Source organism: Nicotiana attenuata, chromosome 6 (assembly GCF_001879085.1).
Source record: "Nicotiana attenuata strain UT chromosome 6, NIATTr2, whole genome shotgun sequence".
Taxonomy (NCBI): domain Eukaryota; kingdom Viridiplantae; phylum Streptophyta; class Magnoliopsida; order Solanales; family Solanaceae; genus Nicotiana; species Nicotiana attenuata.
Genome location: NC_031994.1, coordinates 64,910,255 through 64,930,301, shown reverse-complemented (window position 1 = coordinate 64,930,301; position 20,047 = coordinate 64,910,255). Strand labels below are relative to the sequence as shown.

The following is a 20,047-nucleotide window of genomic DNA, read 5'->3' as shown; positions in this document are numbered from 1 at the left end:
TGAAACATGGACTAGTAATTCACATAGTCCAAATAAGGTATATTATAAGCCTAACTCTATCTAGCTATGGTCATAAACAAGCTATGCATATATGCAGATCACCTCGCATATACGTGGCACCTAAATCAAGCAATAGAATCACCTATGGGGAGAATTTCCTCTTCCAAAGATACACAAGAGACTTACTTCTAATCTAGAACACCTTTAACCTTCTAAAACTGCTTTTTCTTTCAAATCCACCTCCAAACGACTCGAATCTAATCAAATATTACTTAAGTGAGCCAATACAAGCTGTATGAATTAATTTCATATCAAAATATTCAATCTTTAACTCAAAACAAAAGTCAATAAAAAGTAAACCTTGAGCCTTAGGCACGGACCATCCAAAATTGATCATAGATATAGATCATCCATAACCCTACAATTCAAAATACATGAGTAGATTTCAAATCAGATTCCAATTTCATGTTCAAAACCCCCCAAATTCACTCTCTTACATTCATACCAAAAATCTCAATTTTTACACTTTAAATCCTTGATTTAGGGGCTAAAAATTTATGTAGATTCTTGAAATATAATCACAAATGAGTAAAAATTCCTGCACCTGCAATCCCTTCTCCGTGGATGCGAAATGACACTCACCAACGTGAAGAGCAGAAGACCACCCTCTTAAGCGAAACGCAAGCTACCCATTTGCAAACTCAAAGGCCAAATTCCCCAGCCAGACTCCTCTCCTTTGCGAATGTGGACTCCCCCACGGGAACGCGATACCCAGCTCCACAACACTACGCAATCACGACCACTAATCCATGAACGTGATGCACAAATCCAAGTCAGCCAAGAAATCCTTCTCTATGATCGTGAGACTCTACTCCATGATCGTGTAGCACTGCAACCTCACAAACAATAAGTTGTTGCAAACTCAATGAAAATGGTCTGAAACCACCTCGAACCCCACTCGAGCCCCCCCCCCCCCCCTCCCTGGACCCCGTCTAATCATTCCAATAGATCCATACACTTCATACAAACTTGTCTCAACGATCGAAACATAAAAAACAACAACAAAAATCAAGAATTGAAGATCAAATCAATCTCTTAACTTCCAAACTTCTCAACTTCGTCAAATGCATCCGAATCATACTTAGATATTCCCTATTACATCCCAAATTTGCACACAAGTTCAATTCAACGCTTAGGATCTATACAAGGTCTCAAAACCACAATCAAATCTCATTAACCCTAAATCAATTACCAATCAAACTTAGGAACTCTCCAATTCTTCAAATTGCCACCTTTCGACAAATAGAGTTAAAATCTTTTAGGAACATCCAAAATTAATTTCAAACATATTCCAAGTCCAAAATCACCATAAGAACATATAGGAACTATCAAAATACTAATCTAAGGTCGTTTACTCAAAATTCAAATTTTGGTCAACTCTTACAACTTAAGCTTCTAAAAATAGAACTAAGTGTTCCAATTCACTTGCAAACCTTCTCAAAACCAAACCAACCATCGCCGCAGGTCATAAAACACCAAAGGAAACTACGAGAAGCATCAAATACGGGAACAGGGTTTTAATAGTCCAAACGACCAGCCACTTCGTTACATAGCGCAATTTGTCTTTTCACATTAATACCAGTGTACCCCAAGGAGAAATGCTAGTTCTACTGAACCCTTTCGAAGCAAATCTTGAAACTGCTCCTTCAACTCTTTCAACTCGGTTGGAGTCATGTGGTATGATGAAATAGATAAGGGCTGAGGGCCTAGAACCAAGCCAATACCAAAATCGCTATCCCTATTGGTGGCATACACGGCAATATGTAGGGAACACCTTACCGAATCCATAGGAGGAACCTCCATACTAGAATCCCGAATAAAAGTCAAATATGTTAGATATCCCTTCTCAACCATACGTTGAGCCTTCCCGAGTGAAATTACCTTACCTATAGAATGACCAAGTGATCCTCTCAACTCTAATCTAGGAAACCCTGATATAGATTAAGCCACAGTCTTGGCGTGACAATCTAAGATAGCATGATACATAGATAACAATCCATGAAGGAATGACCTCAAAATCCACCATGTCTAACAACAATAGATTCACCATCACATCATATCCATTAATATTAACTACACAAGACCGATAAACCCGATCCACTATAATAGAATCTCCGCATAGACACATAAATAGAAATATCCAAGGAATCACAAGACATACCTAAATATGATACAAGTAAGATGACACATAAAAATAAATAGAACTTAGATCAAACAATAACATAGCATCTCTATGACAGACACAGATAATACCTACAATGACTGTATCAGATGCCTCTACCTCAGGCCAACCAGGGAAATCATAATAAGGAGCCTGTCCTCCACTGGTCTGTCCTCCTCTAAGACAACCTCTAGCTGGCTGAACTCCACCTCTAGCTAGTTGGCCTCTACCCCTAGCTGGCTAGGCAGATGTTGTGGCAACTGGGGTTGCAATCATAGCTTGAGTACCTTGATGAGACATACCACCTCGAATACTAGGGAAATCTCTCCTAAGATACCTCAAGTATCCACACTCAAAGCAATGTCTTTTTTGGCATGGCTGATGAGACCGAGTCAGTGTCGGACAACCAGAATAACCACCATAAGAAGGCACATTGTAGGATGCCTGCCTCGAATGAGTACCATGAGAACCATGGCTAACTACAACACCGTGAGAAGTCTGAAGCGCCGAGTGAACTGGCCTACCAAGATGACCTCTACAAAAAATAACTCTTGCCTCCAGACGAGGCACCACTGAATCCTCCTGAATGACATATCCTCTTATCCTTTGTTGTCCTGCTCCCCTGACAACAAATGCGCTCAATCCTCCACGCTATCTCCACTGCCTGCTGAAAGGTAGTCCTGTTCTTTGTCTCCCTAGTCATATTGAGATTAATTCCAAAATTAATCCCCTCAAGCAACCTCATCGCCTTTTCATTCTCGGTTGGAATCAAGAGACGTGCATAACAATACAACTCCTTAAATCACATCTCATACTGAGTAACAATCATATTATCCTATTGTAGGTACTCAAACAGACTGCACAACTCATCTTTCCCGATGAGCATAATGAACTTCTCCAGGGAAAGAGTAGAAAAGTAAGTCCAAGTAAGAGGGAATGACTCTGCTGGTCTACTCTGCTCATAATTCTTCCACCACCTCTTGGATGGCCCTCTCACCTAACTCCATTAGACTATACTAGACCCGAATTGCACAAAATCTCATGAAACTTATCCAAAAGTCCTGAGCATCAGCTGTGTGATCACCATCAAAACGCTGCAGATGTAACTTCTGGAATCGATCCGTCATCTTCTGCTTATCAACAGTCATAAAAGGCCTAACCACAGTAATAGGTTGAACTGCCCCAACTGATGGAATAATCAGAACTCCTGGAGTTTAAAACATAGTAGTGGCATGTTCTTGAGTATGAGTAGCTGAGGTCTGAAATATAGCGAACGTGATGTAGGCTTCCCAAATACGGTGGTCATTGGCCACTGGTCTTTGCGAACGCAGGAGTCCCTTCGCGAACATGAAGAAGGAAATTCTCCCAGGTATAAATAGAGTTAAAAATACATATTTAGCCACTTTTTACTATTTTTGGGACTTAAATCGCGGATTGAGGAGATGTTTTAGAGTATTTTCACCCAAACTTCAAAGGTTAGTAATTTAACTTAGTTTTAATTTATTTCTATGATTTCCCATAAATTTTCATCCTTAAATCTAGGATTTTAAAGTGTATATATTGGCGTCTTAGGACAAAACTTAAGAGAGTTAATTTTGGGGATTTGGAGATTTTGATAAAAATCACATATTTGGACTTAGAAAATAATGAATAATCGAGAATTTGTCTTAATTTCATAATTTGACCATGTGGGCTCGGGTTAACTTTTTATTTACCTTTTCAAATATATAAGTATTGAATTTTTTTGATACTAGGATAGTTTCTAAAGCTTGTTTTGACTTATTTGAGTATTAATTGACTAGATTCGAGTTATTTGGAGGCTTGTGCTAAGCAAAAAGCGGTTTTGGAGAGTTGATTTGTTTTGGAAAGATGTAAGTGTCTTGGTTAACCTTGATTTGAGAAAATTAAATTGTAATTGCATCTATTTGCTACATGCTATATGTGTTGGGGGCAACGTATATGCATGGTAACGAGAGTATATGTGTTTGTCAGGGTTAAAGCATGCAGGTAGAATTACTCTATTTCATGTCTTGTTTGCTTTATATGTAATATTCTCTTATGCTTTGTTACTTTGTGAAACTACTTGGTTATTCTCATACATGCTAGTAGCTATGTTTAAAGCTCTGTTGAGACATTTGGAAATTATGGTTCTTGAGATATTGGCTCGTTTGACAGTGCAAAGGTTGTGATTATTTCTCATGCTTTATATTATGCTTAATTGCTCTTCTTGATGCTTTTTATGCTTCCTACCTTGCTTGGTATTATTTTATATATGCTTGGTGACGAAGAGTGATTGCTCGAAGGGTGAATCCGTGGTTGTGAGGAAGAGCGATTATGCACGAAGGGTATTTCCGTGGTATTATTACTATTGCACAAAAGGTGTTTCCGTGCTTGTGAGGAAGAGTGATATATATATATATATAAAGGAGTTTCCGTACTTGGTGAAATGAGAGGTATTGTCGTGCTATTTGATATGATATATTTTCCTCTTTGCTTTTATTATGCAGATTTGTGGACTTGGCTATGTTGTTTCATGGTTATCGTTTCATTCTCTTGGATTTGAGATGTTATGAAAGGTTTGGTTGTGTTAATTGAGAAAATAGAATCGTTATTTCCCTTAGTTGATTATTTCACTATTCCTCGTACTTCTTCTTGCTATTTCTTTTGTCACCACACTAGTTATTTCTCTTTTTTTTAATTGTTCGGGTTAATATAGTAGGTGTCTTGTCTTAGCTTCGTCTTAGCCTCGTCACTAATTCGTGAGGATTAGGCTCGGCACTTACTTAGTATATTGGGTCAGTTGTGTTCATACTACACTTCTGTACTTCTTGTGCAGATTCTAGATATGGTATTAGTGGTGTTCCGAGGGTGACTAACTTGGACGTCTGGGAGACTCGAGGTAGTGTTGCATTCCCATTCGCAGACTCTGGAGTCACCTTCCTTATCCTTGTTGCTATTTATTGTATCAGGCAGTGTAGTTCTTCATTTCAGACTCTATATTTATTACTCCTTACAAGCTCATGTACACAGTGACAGCAGTCCTGGGAGGTCATTAGGCAGTTGTATTGCTTTAGACTTTTTATGTAATTTCTAAATTTTACATTTATTTATGATTTACGTTGTATAATGTTAGTTTTGTATATAGCAAGCGGTGTTACGACTCCTTGGTTGAGATTTCGTGTCGTGACATAGAAAGAATTTGATATTCTACTCAATTAAAAATCACACCAAGTTCTTGTTTGCATCTGGACCCAGGAATCTATAGAAAGCAACTACGAATACATTTATTAGTATTAATACCGAGCGTTCTCCTTGCCTGATTTTCAAGCTATTCAACAAACAATCAGGCTGATATGCCGGAGCAGTGGTTTCATTTGCAATAATGCCTTGAGAGTGGCTAAGATGCCACAAAAGAATTACAAATACCAAATAAACATAGCTTGTATGCATCAGGGCAAAAAGTTTTGAAAAGCCCCCAACATCAATAAAATTCTAGCCAAAAGAACTCTCATAAATCCTCACTAATCAACATGTTTCCTCTACACAATTGATCAAACCAACGCCATTACAGGGAAAAGAAAAATAATAAAATTGAATTGACAAGCTATACATCTGGTTAACCGTGTGAAGATGCCATTCTTGTTGCCACTGGAAGAGGGTTTTCCAGCAACTGTAAAACCAAAACAGCAGAGCCTTCTTGAATGATAAAATTGCTACACTGGAATAACATCAATCTTTGAACTGTCCTCACATCTCAATACAATGCCCTCCAGACTGGCTGGAAGAATGCATTTAGCCCACTGACATCCCGTTGAAAATGGCTCTGGAGGAGGAACAATCATCAAAACGTTATCGTTCCGCTGGACAACTCCCATTACACTGACAGTGCTACCTTCTTTTATATACCTGAACATAGATGTGGTAGAGGAAGCAGATATAAAAAAGCTAATAAATACATTCACCAATAATGCAAATCAATAAAACTGTAGAGGGTAGATCCTGCATCCAGATATGATTGAGCATGTTGCCTCTCAATAATCAAAGAAGTATGCAAGCAGAAGAAATATTCAAGTTTCTTTGAAATTGAGTTAAATCATACCCTTCTTTCAATCGCATTATTCGGTCATCACTGGATAGATTTCTGTCTGCCAGCCATCTAACAAACTGGGGTAACATGTCCCTGTTTGATTGATCGATATCTACAATAATAGACTCTTCAACATAAGGGGTTACTCTTGCACCATATCCAGTTTTGACCAAAGCCCTTAATCCAGACTGGAAATCGGAGATATAGAAATCAGTGACATGCCGCTGCAAAGACAAAGAAAGCATTCAGTTTTCTGTAAGAATTATGAACTACACAGCATATAGATGAACATTATATGCTAACAATAAATAAAGTGAAGGAGAAGGGCGGGATGGAAACGACAAACAAGGGAAGGAGGTCCAAATGAACTTACAATGACATCACATAACAGTATCAAACAAACAAGGCATTCAAACTTCTCTTAACATCTCCACATGAACTCACTGGTCTGACATATTTTGCAACCTTAGAAGTCTTTAGAACACTTCAAGGTATCAATAGTTTGCTAGAACATGGAGACATATAAGCCGCATTTTGTCCCTTTGCCTAGAACTTTTCCCTTGTTTAGTTGGAGCAGTGATTTGAAGCAGGTTTGATTGATTTACTTCCAAATGTAGACAAACTTTCTTTTCTATACTAAGCTGAAGTACAATTTGTTTACAGGTGATAAGTTAATTTGTGGTGAGCTAGGAAGATATCCAGTCAAAAGAGCATCGGAATTCCTATTTCTCCCTTGAAACAAGAATTAGATAGTTCCCTAAAAGTTGGAGTCTTCTTCCTATTGACTGATTCAGTTTTCATGTTTTCTGGTCTATACGACTTATCTCGAAGGACCAGATTTTACGACTTTATGTAGGAGGTTATTTAGAAGATTCCTTGAGTTTCCTTTATCCATATTATTTTTCTTTCCTTATTCAGATTGTATTTCACCACATTCCATAAAACTCTCTTATTTAGACCAAGGAAAACTCTCTTATTTAAATCAAGGAACTCCCAATGTTGAAAACTCATAAAGCAGTGCAACATGCTTACAACTCCAGATTAGCCCAATTCTTCATTGATGTTTTTTATTTTCTCAACTCTAAGCTGCCTTCTTTTTTGTTTGACTTAATGTCTAGCTCCTGAAGTTAGAGACCTGAAGATCTCTATCTTTAAAGTTCCTCCATGCAAAAAGAAGAGAACATAAACAGCATACGTATAATTCTTGAACACATTCTTGTTTTCAATATTTCTTTTGGGGAAAAACCGCCTGCTCTCCAGCACTTGCTTTGTACAATGCTTGGGCCATAAAACACAAAAGAAAGCAAATAAATAAAAAAAGTAAGCAATATTCATATAACAATTATTTAGTTTCCATCATCATGGGCCACCAATGCAAGGAGGAATGCACAGTATCATTGGTTCTTTCAAAATGAACAAAAGGGCTTATACGATCTTTCCTCACCTCCATTGCACGAAGCCCCCAAGAAAACCGGCGATGTTCTGCGTTAGCAGTTTTTGAATCCCACCCTCGGTACTCATATAAGCTTGTGACTGTATAAACACATCTAGGAACCTTCTGAAATGAGGATTCAAGAGGAACATTTCCACAGGTAACAACCTGCAAAATCAGAGAACCAGGATAGGATATCCAAAATGTGTTCAGAATCCAACAAGGACAACATAAAAAATCGTAATATATAAGCTTAACAATATCTATTAAATCCAAGCAAGTTACTACAATAACTGTAGGAAGAGTATTTTAAGCTCTCAAGAAGACAAGTTAAACAAAAAAAGAAGTTTTAAAAGGAGAATTTTACATAAGTTAGAACAATAAAGAATCCATTTTCCAAATAAATATTTTCCTCAGCAGCCAGTAGAATACAGTTGTAGAATGTAGAATAATCATCTATATCATTGCAGCCCATGTCAGAAGTGCCTAAAAGAGAATATTAAAAATTTCGCAGGTTATTTCAATTGCAGCTCTCCATTATACAAAGGATACCTTATAATTTAAATCCCAGGATCCCCAATAACAGAGTTTTTCATATTTTCAACATTATTTCTTTTGGCAAAGCAATTGAAAGAATTTGTTTCACCAAAACATAATAAAACCAAAAGTGAATATAGAACTTATAATCATCATTAGCAGTCTCATAAACAGAATAGAAACCATGATACTCCAGTGATAACATATTTTCATAATTCAACACGAAAGCATCTATTAAAGGCACAAACTAAATCAAGAGTTAAATAATCCATTAATAGAAAACTAACAGTAATACCCCACTTACCATCACTACTTACCAAGTTCACATCTCACCTGACTTTAGTAAAGGGAGGATAACTTTGACAAACTGAGAAATGTAGGAGCAATTTGAACAAGAGAACGAGATAGAAAGAGCGGTAAACGAAGTACACAAAGGTTTCGCGCAAAGACAATACATACCCCAGAAACTTTAACAAATTGGCCATCTTTTGCAGTTCTAAGCTCAGCATCTGGGTACTGAGAAATGAAACCAATGATAGCTTTTCTTCCATAACAAGTATTCCACGTGAACACCGCGCTGACTACAGCAAAAAGGACAATAACAACTACGAGGAGAATGGGATTGCGGACAGCACCAAGGATAAAGCCACCAGCAATAAATCCCATCACAAATAAAAGAATGATGGACCAAAATATTGGCTTTGGAAAGCTCTTGCGGAAGGAATATTCGTCACCTTGGTTAATGCGAGTAACAGCTTGGTTATTAACTATAGCAGAATGCTGCAATTTGATAGACCCTGTTGAATCCAAAGGACCTGACACTTTTCGAGGAGCTCCAGCAGAGTTTAGAGGACCAGATGTAATGAGGCCTGTGGTAGGGAGAACTGGGGGGATAGGTCCAGAATTTTGGCGGGACGAAACAGTACCTACACCACCTTGAGGACCAGAGGACTTCTTCATAGGCTCCCCATGTTTATTTAAAGGCCCAGAATTGGTCTTCTTCAGAGAAACAGATCCAGTACCTCCAGCAGAAGTCATACGATTGACTGAATTCAGTTGACCTGAATGAGAAGTAGCGCCACCAAAGGATCCAGTTCTCAACGGGGCATTGTTGATAGGTCCAGATTTCCGTGATCTCGAGCCATCCGTTGTTGGGATAACAAACATTTTTCCGAGTTCTCCAGACTTTTTGATATCCCCGCCTGTATAAGGCATGGCAACTGAGCTCATAGTTGGAGTCCTTTCTTTTGGCTGCTCAGGTCGGCCAGATACATAAAGGCCACTGCTCAACTGATGAGACGGGAATCGAGAACCCATTATAAGGCCAAACCTAAACTATCAGCAAGACGCCTAATGGCAATGCACGTGGACAGTCCCCCTAACACCCTTGAACAGAAACTTGTCAACAGGCTCTAAAACTTGCTTTTGCTCACCGTATCCAACAGTGTGGCCGTACCTATTTCAATAGAAGTACTGTTTAAACATTTAGATAGCAGTAAATACCACATTTTTGAGAAAAGCACATCAAGGAAACTGATCCACCATTAGAACAACATATTTTTGTGTGACTATGAACCATCTCATTAAGGGTAAAACTGGAAGTTTAAAGTTAACATGTTTCTAAAGCACATTAGGAAACTGATCCACTCATACTGGACTTAATGGGAAAATCAAAAAGATCAATCACAAAAGTATAGCTTCCAATAAGTACCCCAAAATCACAAAGGAAGCAAATTCCAACATCAAATACATTCTGAAATGATTAAAAAATGATCAGAATGATGTGCGGCAGCAAATGCAGAGAGATTTGAGTTGCCATTTAGCAATAACAGAGACAGAAAGAGGGAATAACAGAGTAGTAGCATGACACATTCATGATAAATTACAGATCTGGAGGCCAGTTCACTGAATTTCTAGTCAACTCAAACAATGTGCGCATACATTACAACAAAGGAAAATAATAAAATGCAGACATAACCAATTTGCATTAAGAAACTGAATGTAATAGATCAGAAGAAGATAGAGATCACAAACCCTAAACATTTGGGCAACGAAACAAGGGAATGTAAGATGAGAGAGAGTGGGGGAGTAGAATTACCTAAGAAAGAAAATGAGAGAAGCAGTAACATGATGATTTGGTGGATCAACAGAAAAGAGTAAGGTAGTGGTGCTTGTGGGTAATAATACTGTGGTGTTGTTGTTGGTAATAATACTGTGGTGTTGCTTTCTTTGATGGGGAAATAATAGTGGAAACTGATAACAGACCCTCCACCTTCCTTTCTTTTGCTGCTATCCTACTTCTCTCCCTTTTCTAGCTCACTGTTTTTACTTAGAAAACTTTTTTAACCTTTTTGTGTGCGGTCATATTTCTCATCTATATACAAATTTTAAACCAGGAAAAATAGCGAAAAATATGTGCTTCTTGTACAAAAATTAGTTTAGTAACTTTTTTGATACTTAAGTAAAGTTAAATAATTTTTTATTATAAAAAATAATTTAATAATTAGTGTAATAAAATAAAAATTAAGTAATAATTTCTGAAACTAACCCTTCCTGATAATCACATAACGTTTAATGGCTTTCATAATACTTTATGTAAAATTGAGTGTCTTGTTCTGTACAAAAATTAACAGTAAAGTAAAATTTAAATAACTACTCATAAAATTAATCGTAAATTCCTAAAAGGAGAATTATAATGTTGTAAAATACAATTGAGATCTCAAATTTTACAACATTTTGATTAAAGAATAAAATATTAAATTCATTGAAACAGTGGACAAAAGAAAGCAGTACTTGCGAACCATAGATTTATTGGGAAACGGCTAAATCCGAAAACAAGGACAAATATACTAATATGCACTCTTTTTATTTTTGGTAAATAAAACTTTTATCATCAAGTAAATTTTGTATCGCCAAAAAAGAAAAAAAAAATTAAACTGCACAAATAAGCCCCAGCTCCAGAGCAAAAAACAAGTATAACATCTCCCCTATAATTACAAATCTTTTCATCAACCTCCAAACAACATTACCAGACTAGGAATGTGCGATAGGAATGGAGGTTGTATTTGGTATCTTGTGCGATAGGAATGTGCCACCAAGACTTAAGGATAAGTTCTACAGAATGGTAGTTTGATCGACTATGTTGTATGGAGCCGAATATTGGCCAGTCAAAAAATATCCTGTCCAGAAGATAAGAGTAGCAGAAATGAGAATGTTAAGATGGATGTGTGGGCATACTAGGAAAGACAAGATCATGAATGAAGTTAATAGGAACAAGGTAGAAGTAGCTCTTGTGAAGACAAGTTGCAAGAATCGAAGATGAGATGGTTCGGGCATGTGAAGAGGATAGGCACCAATGCCCCGGTTAAGAGGTGTGAGAAGTTGACCGTGGCAGGCCAGAGAGGGGCAGAGTGTGGTCTAAGAAGTGTTGGGGAGAGGTGATTAGGCAAGAAATGATACTGTTTCAACTTACTAAGGACATGACCCTCGACAGGAAAGTGTGAAGTTCGAAAATTAAGGTTATGGGTTGACAGGTAATTGAGAGTTTCTCCTTGTTCTATCAGTAGTAATAGCACTAGTCTTGTATTTTTCTATTCCTACTTCCTTATTATTACATGGTGTGTCGCTATTACCATTAGTTGGCACTAGTCTTGTATTCTCGTAGTCCTTGATCTTAGTTATTACATGTTTTGCCTTTTGCTTCCGCTGCCTTATACCTTGTTATTTCTATTAATTGGTTATTGCTTCCTTTCATCGTTCTTGAGATGAGGGTCTATCTTAAATAGCCTCTCCACCTTGATAAGGTAGAGGTAACGTATGTGTACACATTACCCTCACCAGACCCCACTAGTGGGATTTTAATAGGTTTGTTGTTGTTCTTGGTGTTGCTTTTCCAATGAGGGACAAATTCCTTTGCATAAAGGAGTGTTACGAACCAAAATCCCACCTCAGGTCGTGATGGCGCCTAGGCATACTTGTTAGCAAGCCAACTCACAATCAACAGAATATAGTTCAGGTTCCTTTAATTAACATAGTCATATCATAAATAATGATAGAAGTAATCTCAAAATAATATATTATCTACTATAAACATAACATGATCCGAACACGACCACAAAATGGTACAACCCCCAAGAACTAGGTGACACAAGTACACAAGCAACTACTGTATAAGTACAAGTCTGAATACAAAATCAAAATTGTATGTGAAAAAGAAAATAGACAGGAGATAAACAAGGATAGGGACTTGGGCACTGCGATATGAATCCATACAGTGCAGCTCGCCCTAAGTTTCTGAGCAATCGCCTAAGCTCAACAAGAGGCTCCGCTAGAACCACCTGAGGATCTTCACAAATAGATGTTCAAAAGCGTAATATGAGTATACCACAATCGGTACCCAGTAAGTATCAAGCCTAAGCCTAACCTCGAAGAAGTCGTGGCGAGGCTATAGGTATCAAGATACTTACAACACAGATAAATAATAGAGACTTGAACTGAAACAGTAAATATCCCCATGAATAGTAGGTATCAAAGATGTCAATAATCGACATGTATAAGGCATGTTTTTTCCAATCCAAGAGATAATCATAGCACTGCACAGATATAGTATTTAAATATGGCATGCTTCAATCAATGGAGTCGAGGCTCCCAACTAGTATATATAGGTGACATGCATCAGTTAGCATTAAATGAATGTTTCTAAATGAATCAAGGATGCCTATGCATGCTCAAGACTCTATCTTTTACCATGATCACTACAAGATCAATGTACCCCGATACAAAATTTATGTATCACTGTAACCCGATACAAAATTCATGTATCACTAAAACCGATACAAAATCTTTGTATCGGCCCGATACACAATCCATGTTCCACCACGCTCACATGGCCCAAAGTAACACGAGTAATCACTTGACTCCGGAGGGACGGTACCAAATCCAAGCTCAAAAAAGATCTTGATAGCTCACTTATAATCAAATATTCGATCATCATGTCCTGTTCCAGAACTGTATTTCGACCGCAAAACCTTGCCTTTCGTGCCATAATCTCAGTCCAAATCAAGTGTCCAAATATAATACATATGCATATGCCAAGAATTAATAGATAAAAGATGTACAAGGACTTAATAATAATTATGTAGATATAATAAAATTTCTATGTGACTGCGGATGATTCAAGCAATTCAACATATCAAGAATAAGCCTTCATACCTTCATAATTAATCAAAAACCTAGGCATGATCTCTAGCAAGAAAAAGAGAGTGGGTGTATTCATATAAGCCAAATAAATCATGAATCAAGATGAGCACTTACTCAAAACAAGGCATAAAGTACCTCAATTCCAAGCCCGACAAGATATATACTTGGTAATTTCATATACTCCCGCTACCATGTATATACACCACCCCATACCTTAAACACATAGCAATCAACTCAAATCCTAGGGGGTTCCCTCTTAACAAGGTTAGCCATGAGATTTACCTTTTCTCGAGCTAGCTTCAACCATAAATCGCATCAAAATCTCGCTCTGGCCCTCCAATCATGCAAATCCAAGCCATATAAATAAATCAAAACAAGTCAAACAATGCTATAAGAAGTGATCCCAAACCGTAATACTCGATCTTCGATAAATTTACAAATAGTCAACCTAGTCCCTCGTGCTCGAAATTCGAAACCAATAGAAAAAACTGATGACCTATAACATGTCATGTCCAAATATATAATTAGTTTGCAAATTCGGGTCCAAATCGATGGTCAAAACCCCAAAATATACTCTCTTAAAGTATAGACAAAAACCCTAAATTTCCATTCAAAATTCCATATTTTAGGTGTAGAAATTCATGTAGATTCTTGAAATACAATCACAAATAAGTAAAAATTACTTGCCCTCTTGCCTTGTATGAATTTCATAAATAATTGCACATCTCCAAGTCTAGGGCTCAAAATATGAAAGAATGAGTAAAAATCCCAAAATATGACACTTATGTGTTCTGCCAAGAAATACCCTTCGCGAAGGCGGCACAAGCCTCGCGTTAGCGAAGCACAAATACTGTTGCCCCAGAAAATAGTGTACGCAATCAGATCTGATGTTACATATTATATTTTCATACGTCAAGTACGTTGTAACCCACTTGACGTAAGCTTTGAAATGAGATCATTCTTGAGATTATACAAAGTAAGTTAATCATGTTAACTTGGACGTTACAAAGTTTTAAGATCATGATCAGCAAGTACCAAGAGGGTTAAAAGTTGAATGACTCAATGAAAATAAGTTTTATCAAAAGCCTGCAAGTTGGAAATGCTATAACCCGTACCTTTGGGGTAAGCCTAGGAGTTCTTAACATACTAAGAAGGTCTTATTAAGAGGTATTTCAATTGTATAATAGTCGTATGTTAAAATTTGAAGTTAAGCGAGTTGTAAAACAAAAGACGTCAAAAGTTGTCACAAGTTACGTTCATAAATTTGTTAAAATTTGGGTCTAATGTCATTGAGCTTTTTTCTCAACGAACTTGGAGTTAAGGGGTGATACACCCATAAAATTAAAGATCTACGAGTCTACTTTACAACACATTAAGTCGTTCATCGATACAACATGAGAGTAGAGAGATATTCACGTTTTTGTGAGACTACACAATCAGCTCCCTTTGGGACTCACAAAGACGGTGGATGCTTATCTTGTTATATAAAGTGGTGGCCTTCGTCTCTAAGACTCATTTTCAACCAAACCATACCTCCAAGTACCTCTAAACTCTCTTTAATATTTTAAAGGTTCATACACAAATCCAAGTCCAAACCACCTAAGTTCTTCATTAAAGTGTTTTTGAAGTGGTGGAGATCACTTATATGATGTTGTTGATGAGTTCTTTCATATTTAAGAAGACTTGTTCTTGGAGTTTTTCTTGCTGTTTAACGGTAAGCTCCTCTTCTCCTACATGGATTTGATCATCTCTAAGCCTTAACTAGGTTGTATAGTTGAGATGTTGCAAGATAGCACTCGAAAGTTGTTTGTGATGTTCTTGAGATGTATTGGGCTGTCTAATATTGTTTTTATGATTAATATAAGGCTGGTAATTATATGAATGTGGTAGTTTGTGTGCTCGGCATTTTAGATGATTTAATCATGTTAGTTTTTAGAAGTTATAAGTTGAAGAGTAGATGATGAAAGCAATTTGTTGAGTGTATTGTATAACATGTAAACATTTTTCTTGGTATGTATAGTTGTTGAAGGTGTTGCTGAGTTGTAGTTTAGTATGTATGAAGGTATTACAAGGGAAAACCCATCTTCCTCTCTATATAGACATGTTGATGTAGTTGTACTTACTCATTTTAAGATGGAAGTAATGGACGAATGATGTCTTTGAGTCGTTTGTTGTGTTGTGTAGATTTGTTGAGCTTGTTTAGTTGTTTAAAGTGGCTTGAAATTGTTGGAGTAAAGTGAGTATATTGTTCTTGTTGTCATTGATTTGTGTTTTGAAAAAAAATGGGTTTTGAAGGAAAGAAAATATTGGAGAAATGTGTTTGATCGTAACCAAGCTTGCCGCTCATTGTATCGTTGTTTTGGCTGTAAGACTTGTTATAGTAGTTGTTGGCTTTGTTGTTGTGTTACCTTTCCCATGGTAGGATTGAGAGAAAGATAAGAACAGGGAAAACGTTGTCCGCTTCATTGTAAGATAGGTTACATTCCGTTATGTGATTAAGAGAATTGTTCGTATGGTTGGCGATATTATCATTCTTGCTATCGTATAGGACGTGAAGCGGATACGAGTTGAGATCTTGAGCCGGTGGGTTTAGAAAAGGTATGTTAAGGCCAAATATTTTCTTCTCTTGGCATGTTTAAGATAAAGCAAAATATAAACGAACGTTATTCCAAAATAACTCCACTTTTAGTAATTAGTAACACCCAAATCATTCACTTCCTCATGATGTTGTTCAAGTACATTAGGTATTAGGTTCTAAGTCTTGTTGATACTTACGGTGATGATGTTAGTATTCATAATGTAATCATTGATGTAACGACCTTACGTCACTCCGAAGAAAGTCATAAAGATCTTAAAAGGTTCTCTAAAACTTTTACACTTTCATATGAATAAAAATTGATGTTATGCATACATAAATAACACGTATAGAGATTTGGCTATTGTACTCCTATCTTACTATTTTGCTACAGCTAGTTGGGCAGTTATGCATCTTCATTTACCACCTAGCTACGACTAGTTGGGAAGTTATGCATTTTCATTTACCATCGAGCTACGACCGGTTAGGTAGTTATGCATCGTCATTACCACCGAGCTACGACCGGTTGGGCAGTTATGCATCTTTTTTTACCATCGAGCTATGGCCGGTTGGGTAGTTATGTATCTTCATTTACCACTGAGCTACGTCCGGTTAGGAAGTTATGCATCTTTATTTACCATCGAGCTATGACCGGTTGGGCAATTACGCATTTACCATCAAGACGGTCGGGCAGTTACCACTGATCAATTGGGTAATTATCGTTGCGATAATGATATAGTCGGAACTATGGCATTGTGTGTGTGTGTGTGTGTGTGTGTGTATATATATATATATATATAGACACACACACGAGATTGAACTTATTATACATGTTATGGCCCTCAGCGGCAAGTTAGAGGTTATAGGTTGACTCTTATACCTCTCAGTGATATATCTTATTGTCATATTTTATTTCTGCCTTACATACACGATACATGCTTCGTTCTAACGTCCCTTTGCCTGTGGATGCTGCATTCATGCCTGCAGGTGTAGGTAACCAGTTTGACGAGCCCTCACATTAGACGAGGTTAGCGTTCAACGAAGGATTGGTAAGACTTCACTTTATTCAGAGTGCAGTCGAGTCTATAAGTGATGGTGTTAGTGTTTTGCTACAGACTTATGGGAAGGTCGGGCCCTGTCTTGACCATATTTCGATGTCAGATACTCTTAGAGGCTTTGTATACAGATGTTCATTATGTACAATATGTCAGTAGCCTAGTCGGCCCATGTTTATGTTTCCTTCTGGGTTGTTTGGTGTCGATACTCATAGTAGCCTCCTCAGCCCACACATACAGATATGTTTTGAGTATAATGGCTCGCTAACAACACGCTTTCCCACTTACAATATATATATATATATATATATATATATATATATATATATATATCACGACCAGTTTGCCCATGATAGTTTATAGAAATAATGAGTCTAGCCAAGTCAGCCTACGTATGTTCTAGTTTACGCCGAACAATCATAAGTTACAGAGTGGTTCACTCGGGCTAGTATGGCACCGGGTCCCAGCCACATATCACCTAGGTTGGGGTGTGAAAAATTGGTATCAGAGCAGGTCTAACCTAGGTAATCTACAAAGTCGTGTCTAGTAGAATCTTATTTTTGGATGTGTTATGCACCACATTATATAAACAAGAAGCTTCGGGGCATTAAAGAGTTTGTTACCTTTCTTTCAAATTCAAATCGTGATGCAGAGCTGAGTCATCAGAGTTGAGTAAGGACTTACGTCTGTTATTGACACAAAGATGATTGTAATGAGAAAGACTACAGTTAGCAAGAGGGCTAATACAATAGGTAAGAGCATTAGTAGAAAGGGTTCTAGATAAGGTGGACCAGTTTGAGGTCATATCAGATTGTGCATACCGGATATGCAAGGTCAGTTCTAATGAATGCAAGAATCCTAAAAGCAGAATGCCTTGAGTTCTGAATTGGTTTATAGAATGGTTTCCTAGAAGGCACGAACTCTACTAAAGCGTTCTTATGAGCTGATAAGATATAAGGCTAGTAAGCGCATCAGTTCAACATTCGAGGACGAATGTTCCAAAAGGTGGAATGATGTTATATCTCGCATTTTTATACATTAAGTACGTCGTAAGTCAACTGACGTAAGCCCAAAAATGAGATCATCCTTAAGATTATACAAAGTTAGTTAATCATGTTACCTTGGAGGTTACAAAGGTTTAAGATCATGATCAGCAAGTACCAAGAGGGTTAGAAGTTGAATGAGTCGAAGAAATAAGTTTCGTCGAAAGCCGACAAGTTAGGAATGTTATAACCAGTAACCTTGGGGTAAAACTAGGAGTTCTTAACATACTAAGAGGGTCATATTATTAGTTACTTTAATCGTGTAATATTCGTATGTTAAGTTTTAAAGTCAAGCGAGTTGTAAAACTAAAGGCGGCAAAAGTTATCGCAAGTTACATTTATAAATTCGTTAGATTTTGGGTCTAATGTCACTGAGCTTTTTTCTCAATGAACTTGGAGTTAAGGGGTGATCCACCCATAAAATTAAAGATCTACGAGTCTAGTTTTCAATACATTAAATCGTTCGTCGATACAACATGAGAGTAGAGAGATATTTGTTACGCCCCGCAATGTTACGTCGATATTACATCTCGCAGTATTATATTACGATCATGTTACGCTTCCCAGTATTAAATTACAATGATGTTGCACCCTGTAGTATTGTACGTTGAATTTGTCATAAGGTAATTGGCATCACTCCAAGGAAAAGATTATTTGGAGATTATAACGATTATGCTATTTCAAACAAGTAATGAGTAAATTCGTGAAGGTGAGAGGGGAAACAAGTCAAATAAAATAAATTTTCGTCCAAATTTGACATGTTGGGATAATATACGGGTCGAGCATTAATACCTGATAATTATGGACCAGTACCATATAAGGTACCCCATGGCCATGATAGTAAGGTGTATAAAATATACTGAAAATGAGTAGTATTTTGAGTAATTTGAGATAATTCTTAATTATACAGATAATTGGTTAATTATCGGGTAACGGGATATTACCTAGTTAATTATTAAATTATGAGATAAGATTAGATTAATCCCTCCCCCCCCCCCCCCCCCCAAAAAAAATGTGGCAGAAAGCCACAAACTAAGAGAATGACTCTTAGTCATTTTATGATTAGGTAGCAAACTATGTCTTCACTTCTAATATATCCAATACCAAAAAAAGGCAACAATCCCATTTTAAGTTGAGGTTGATGGATTAAAAAAAATCTGGCGAATTGTTTGTTTGGTTTCCCCTCTCGGTCACTCTTAGCAGCCAACGATCACCCAATATTTACCAATTTCAAATTATTCTTTAGCACATTAAGTTCACTGCGGCAGTGAAGATTTTCATTCTTCAACCAAAATCCAACGAGATTTCTTAGCACACTAGCAGCGTGAGATTTTGCGATGCTAAGGGAGTACGGTCCAACCTTTTCCAAGAATTTCATATGGATTTTCCCTACTCCAGGTATGTTAAGGCTATCCCTTCTTTCTTTTTGGCATGATCCAAATAATACAAATGAAACGAACAAAATACGCAACTTTCATAAATGACTCTATTCATAGAAATACTTGGGGTGTCTATGTTCTTGATTTTCCATGTGAATTATTATCATATCTTTTGTTCATGGGTCTTAGAAAAATACGTATTTGATGAAGTTTATCCGAAAGGCATATTAATTTTTATGGCATTCCGAGAAAATCTTATTAACGTATTTTTTACGCATTTCATGCATTTACACATGCACATTGACCCATGACCAGATGGCGTTATATACGCGTATATATGTATATTATATTTATATGGGATATGGGAAAAAGGTTAAGGCGTTATATATGCACCACCACCTGATCAGCTGGTATACGTTGATGATTTGCCCACAGTAGCCGAGATGATATGATGGGATGCCCTCAGAGGCTTGATGATGTTATGAACACATATACCCACTCATGGTATGACATTTATAC

The 20,047-nt window shown here is 37.1% G+C and overlaps 1 protein-coding gene across 3 annotated transcripts; it reads right to left on the bottom strand.

The window, feature by feature from the left end:
- Positions 5,574-10,608, bottom strand: LOC109227110 (uncharacterized membrane protein At1g16860-like). 3 transcript variants are annotated; one of them, XM_019392133.1, is made up of 5 exons: positions 10,312-10,608; positions 8,737-9,733; positions 7,753-7,908; positions 6,321-6,532; positions 5,574-6,127 (listed from the first exon to the last, which is right to left on the bottom strand). In XM_019392133.1, exons 2-5 carry the CDS (start codon positions 9,592-9,594, stop codon positions 5,935-5,937), a joined length of 1,419 nt encoding a protein of 472 aa, XP_019247678.1. In that variant the 5' UTR covers positions 9,595-9,733; positions 10,312-10,608; the 3' UTR covers positions 5,574-5,934. The 3 variants fall into 3 exon arrangements, with proteins under 3 accessions (XP_019247678.1, XP_019247677.1, XP_019247676.1); XM_019392132.1 differs by having other exon boundaries at positions 8,737-9,750; positions 10,376-10,608; XM_019392131.1 differs by having other exon boundaries at positions 10,376-10,608.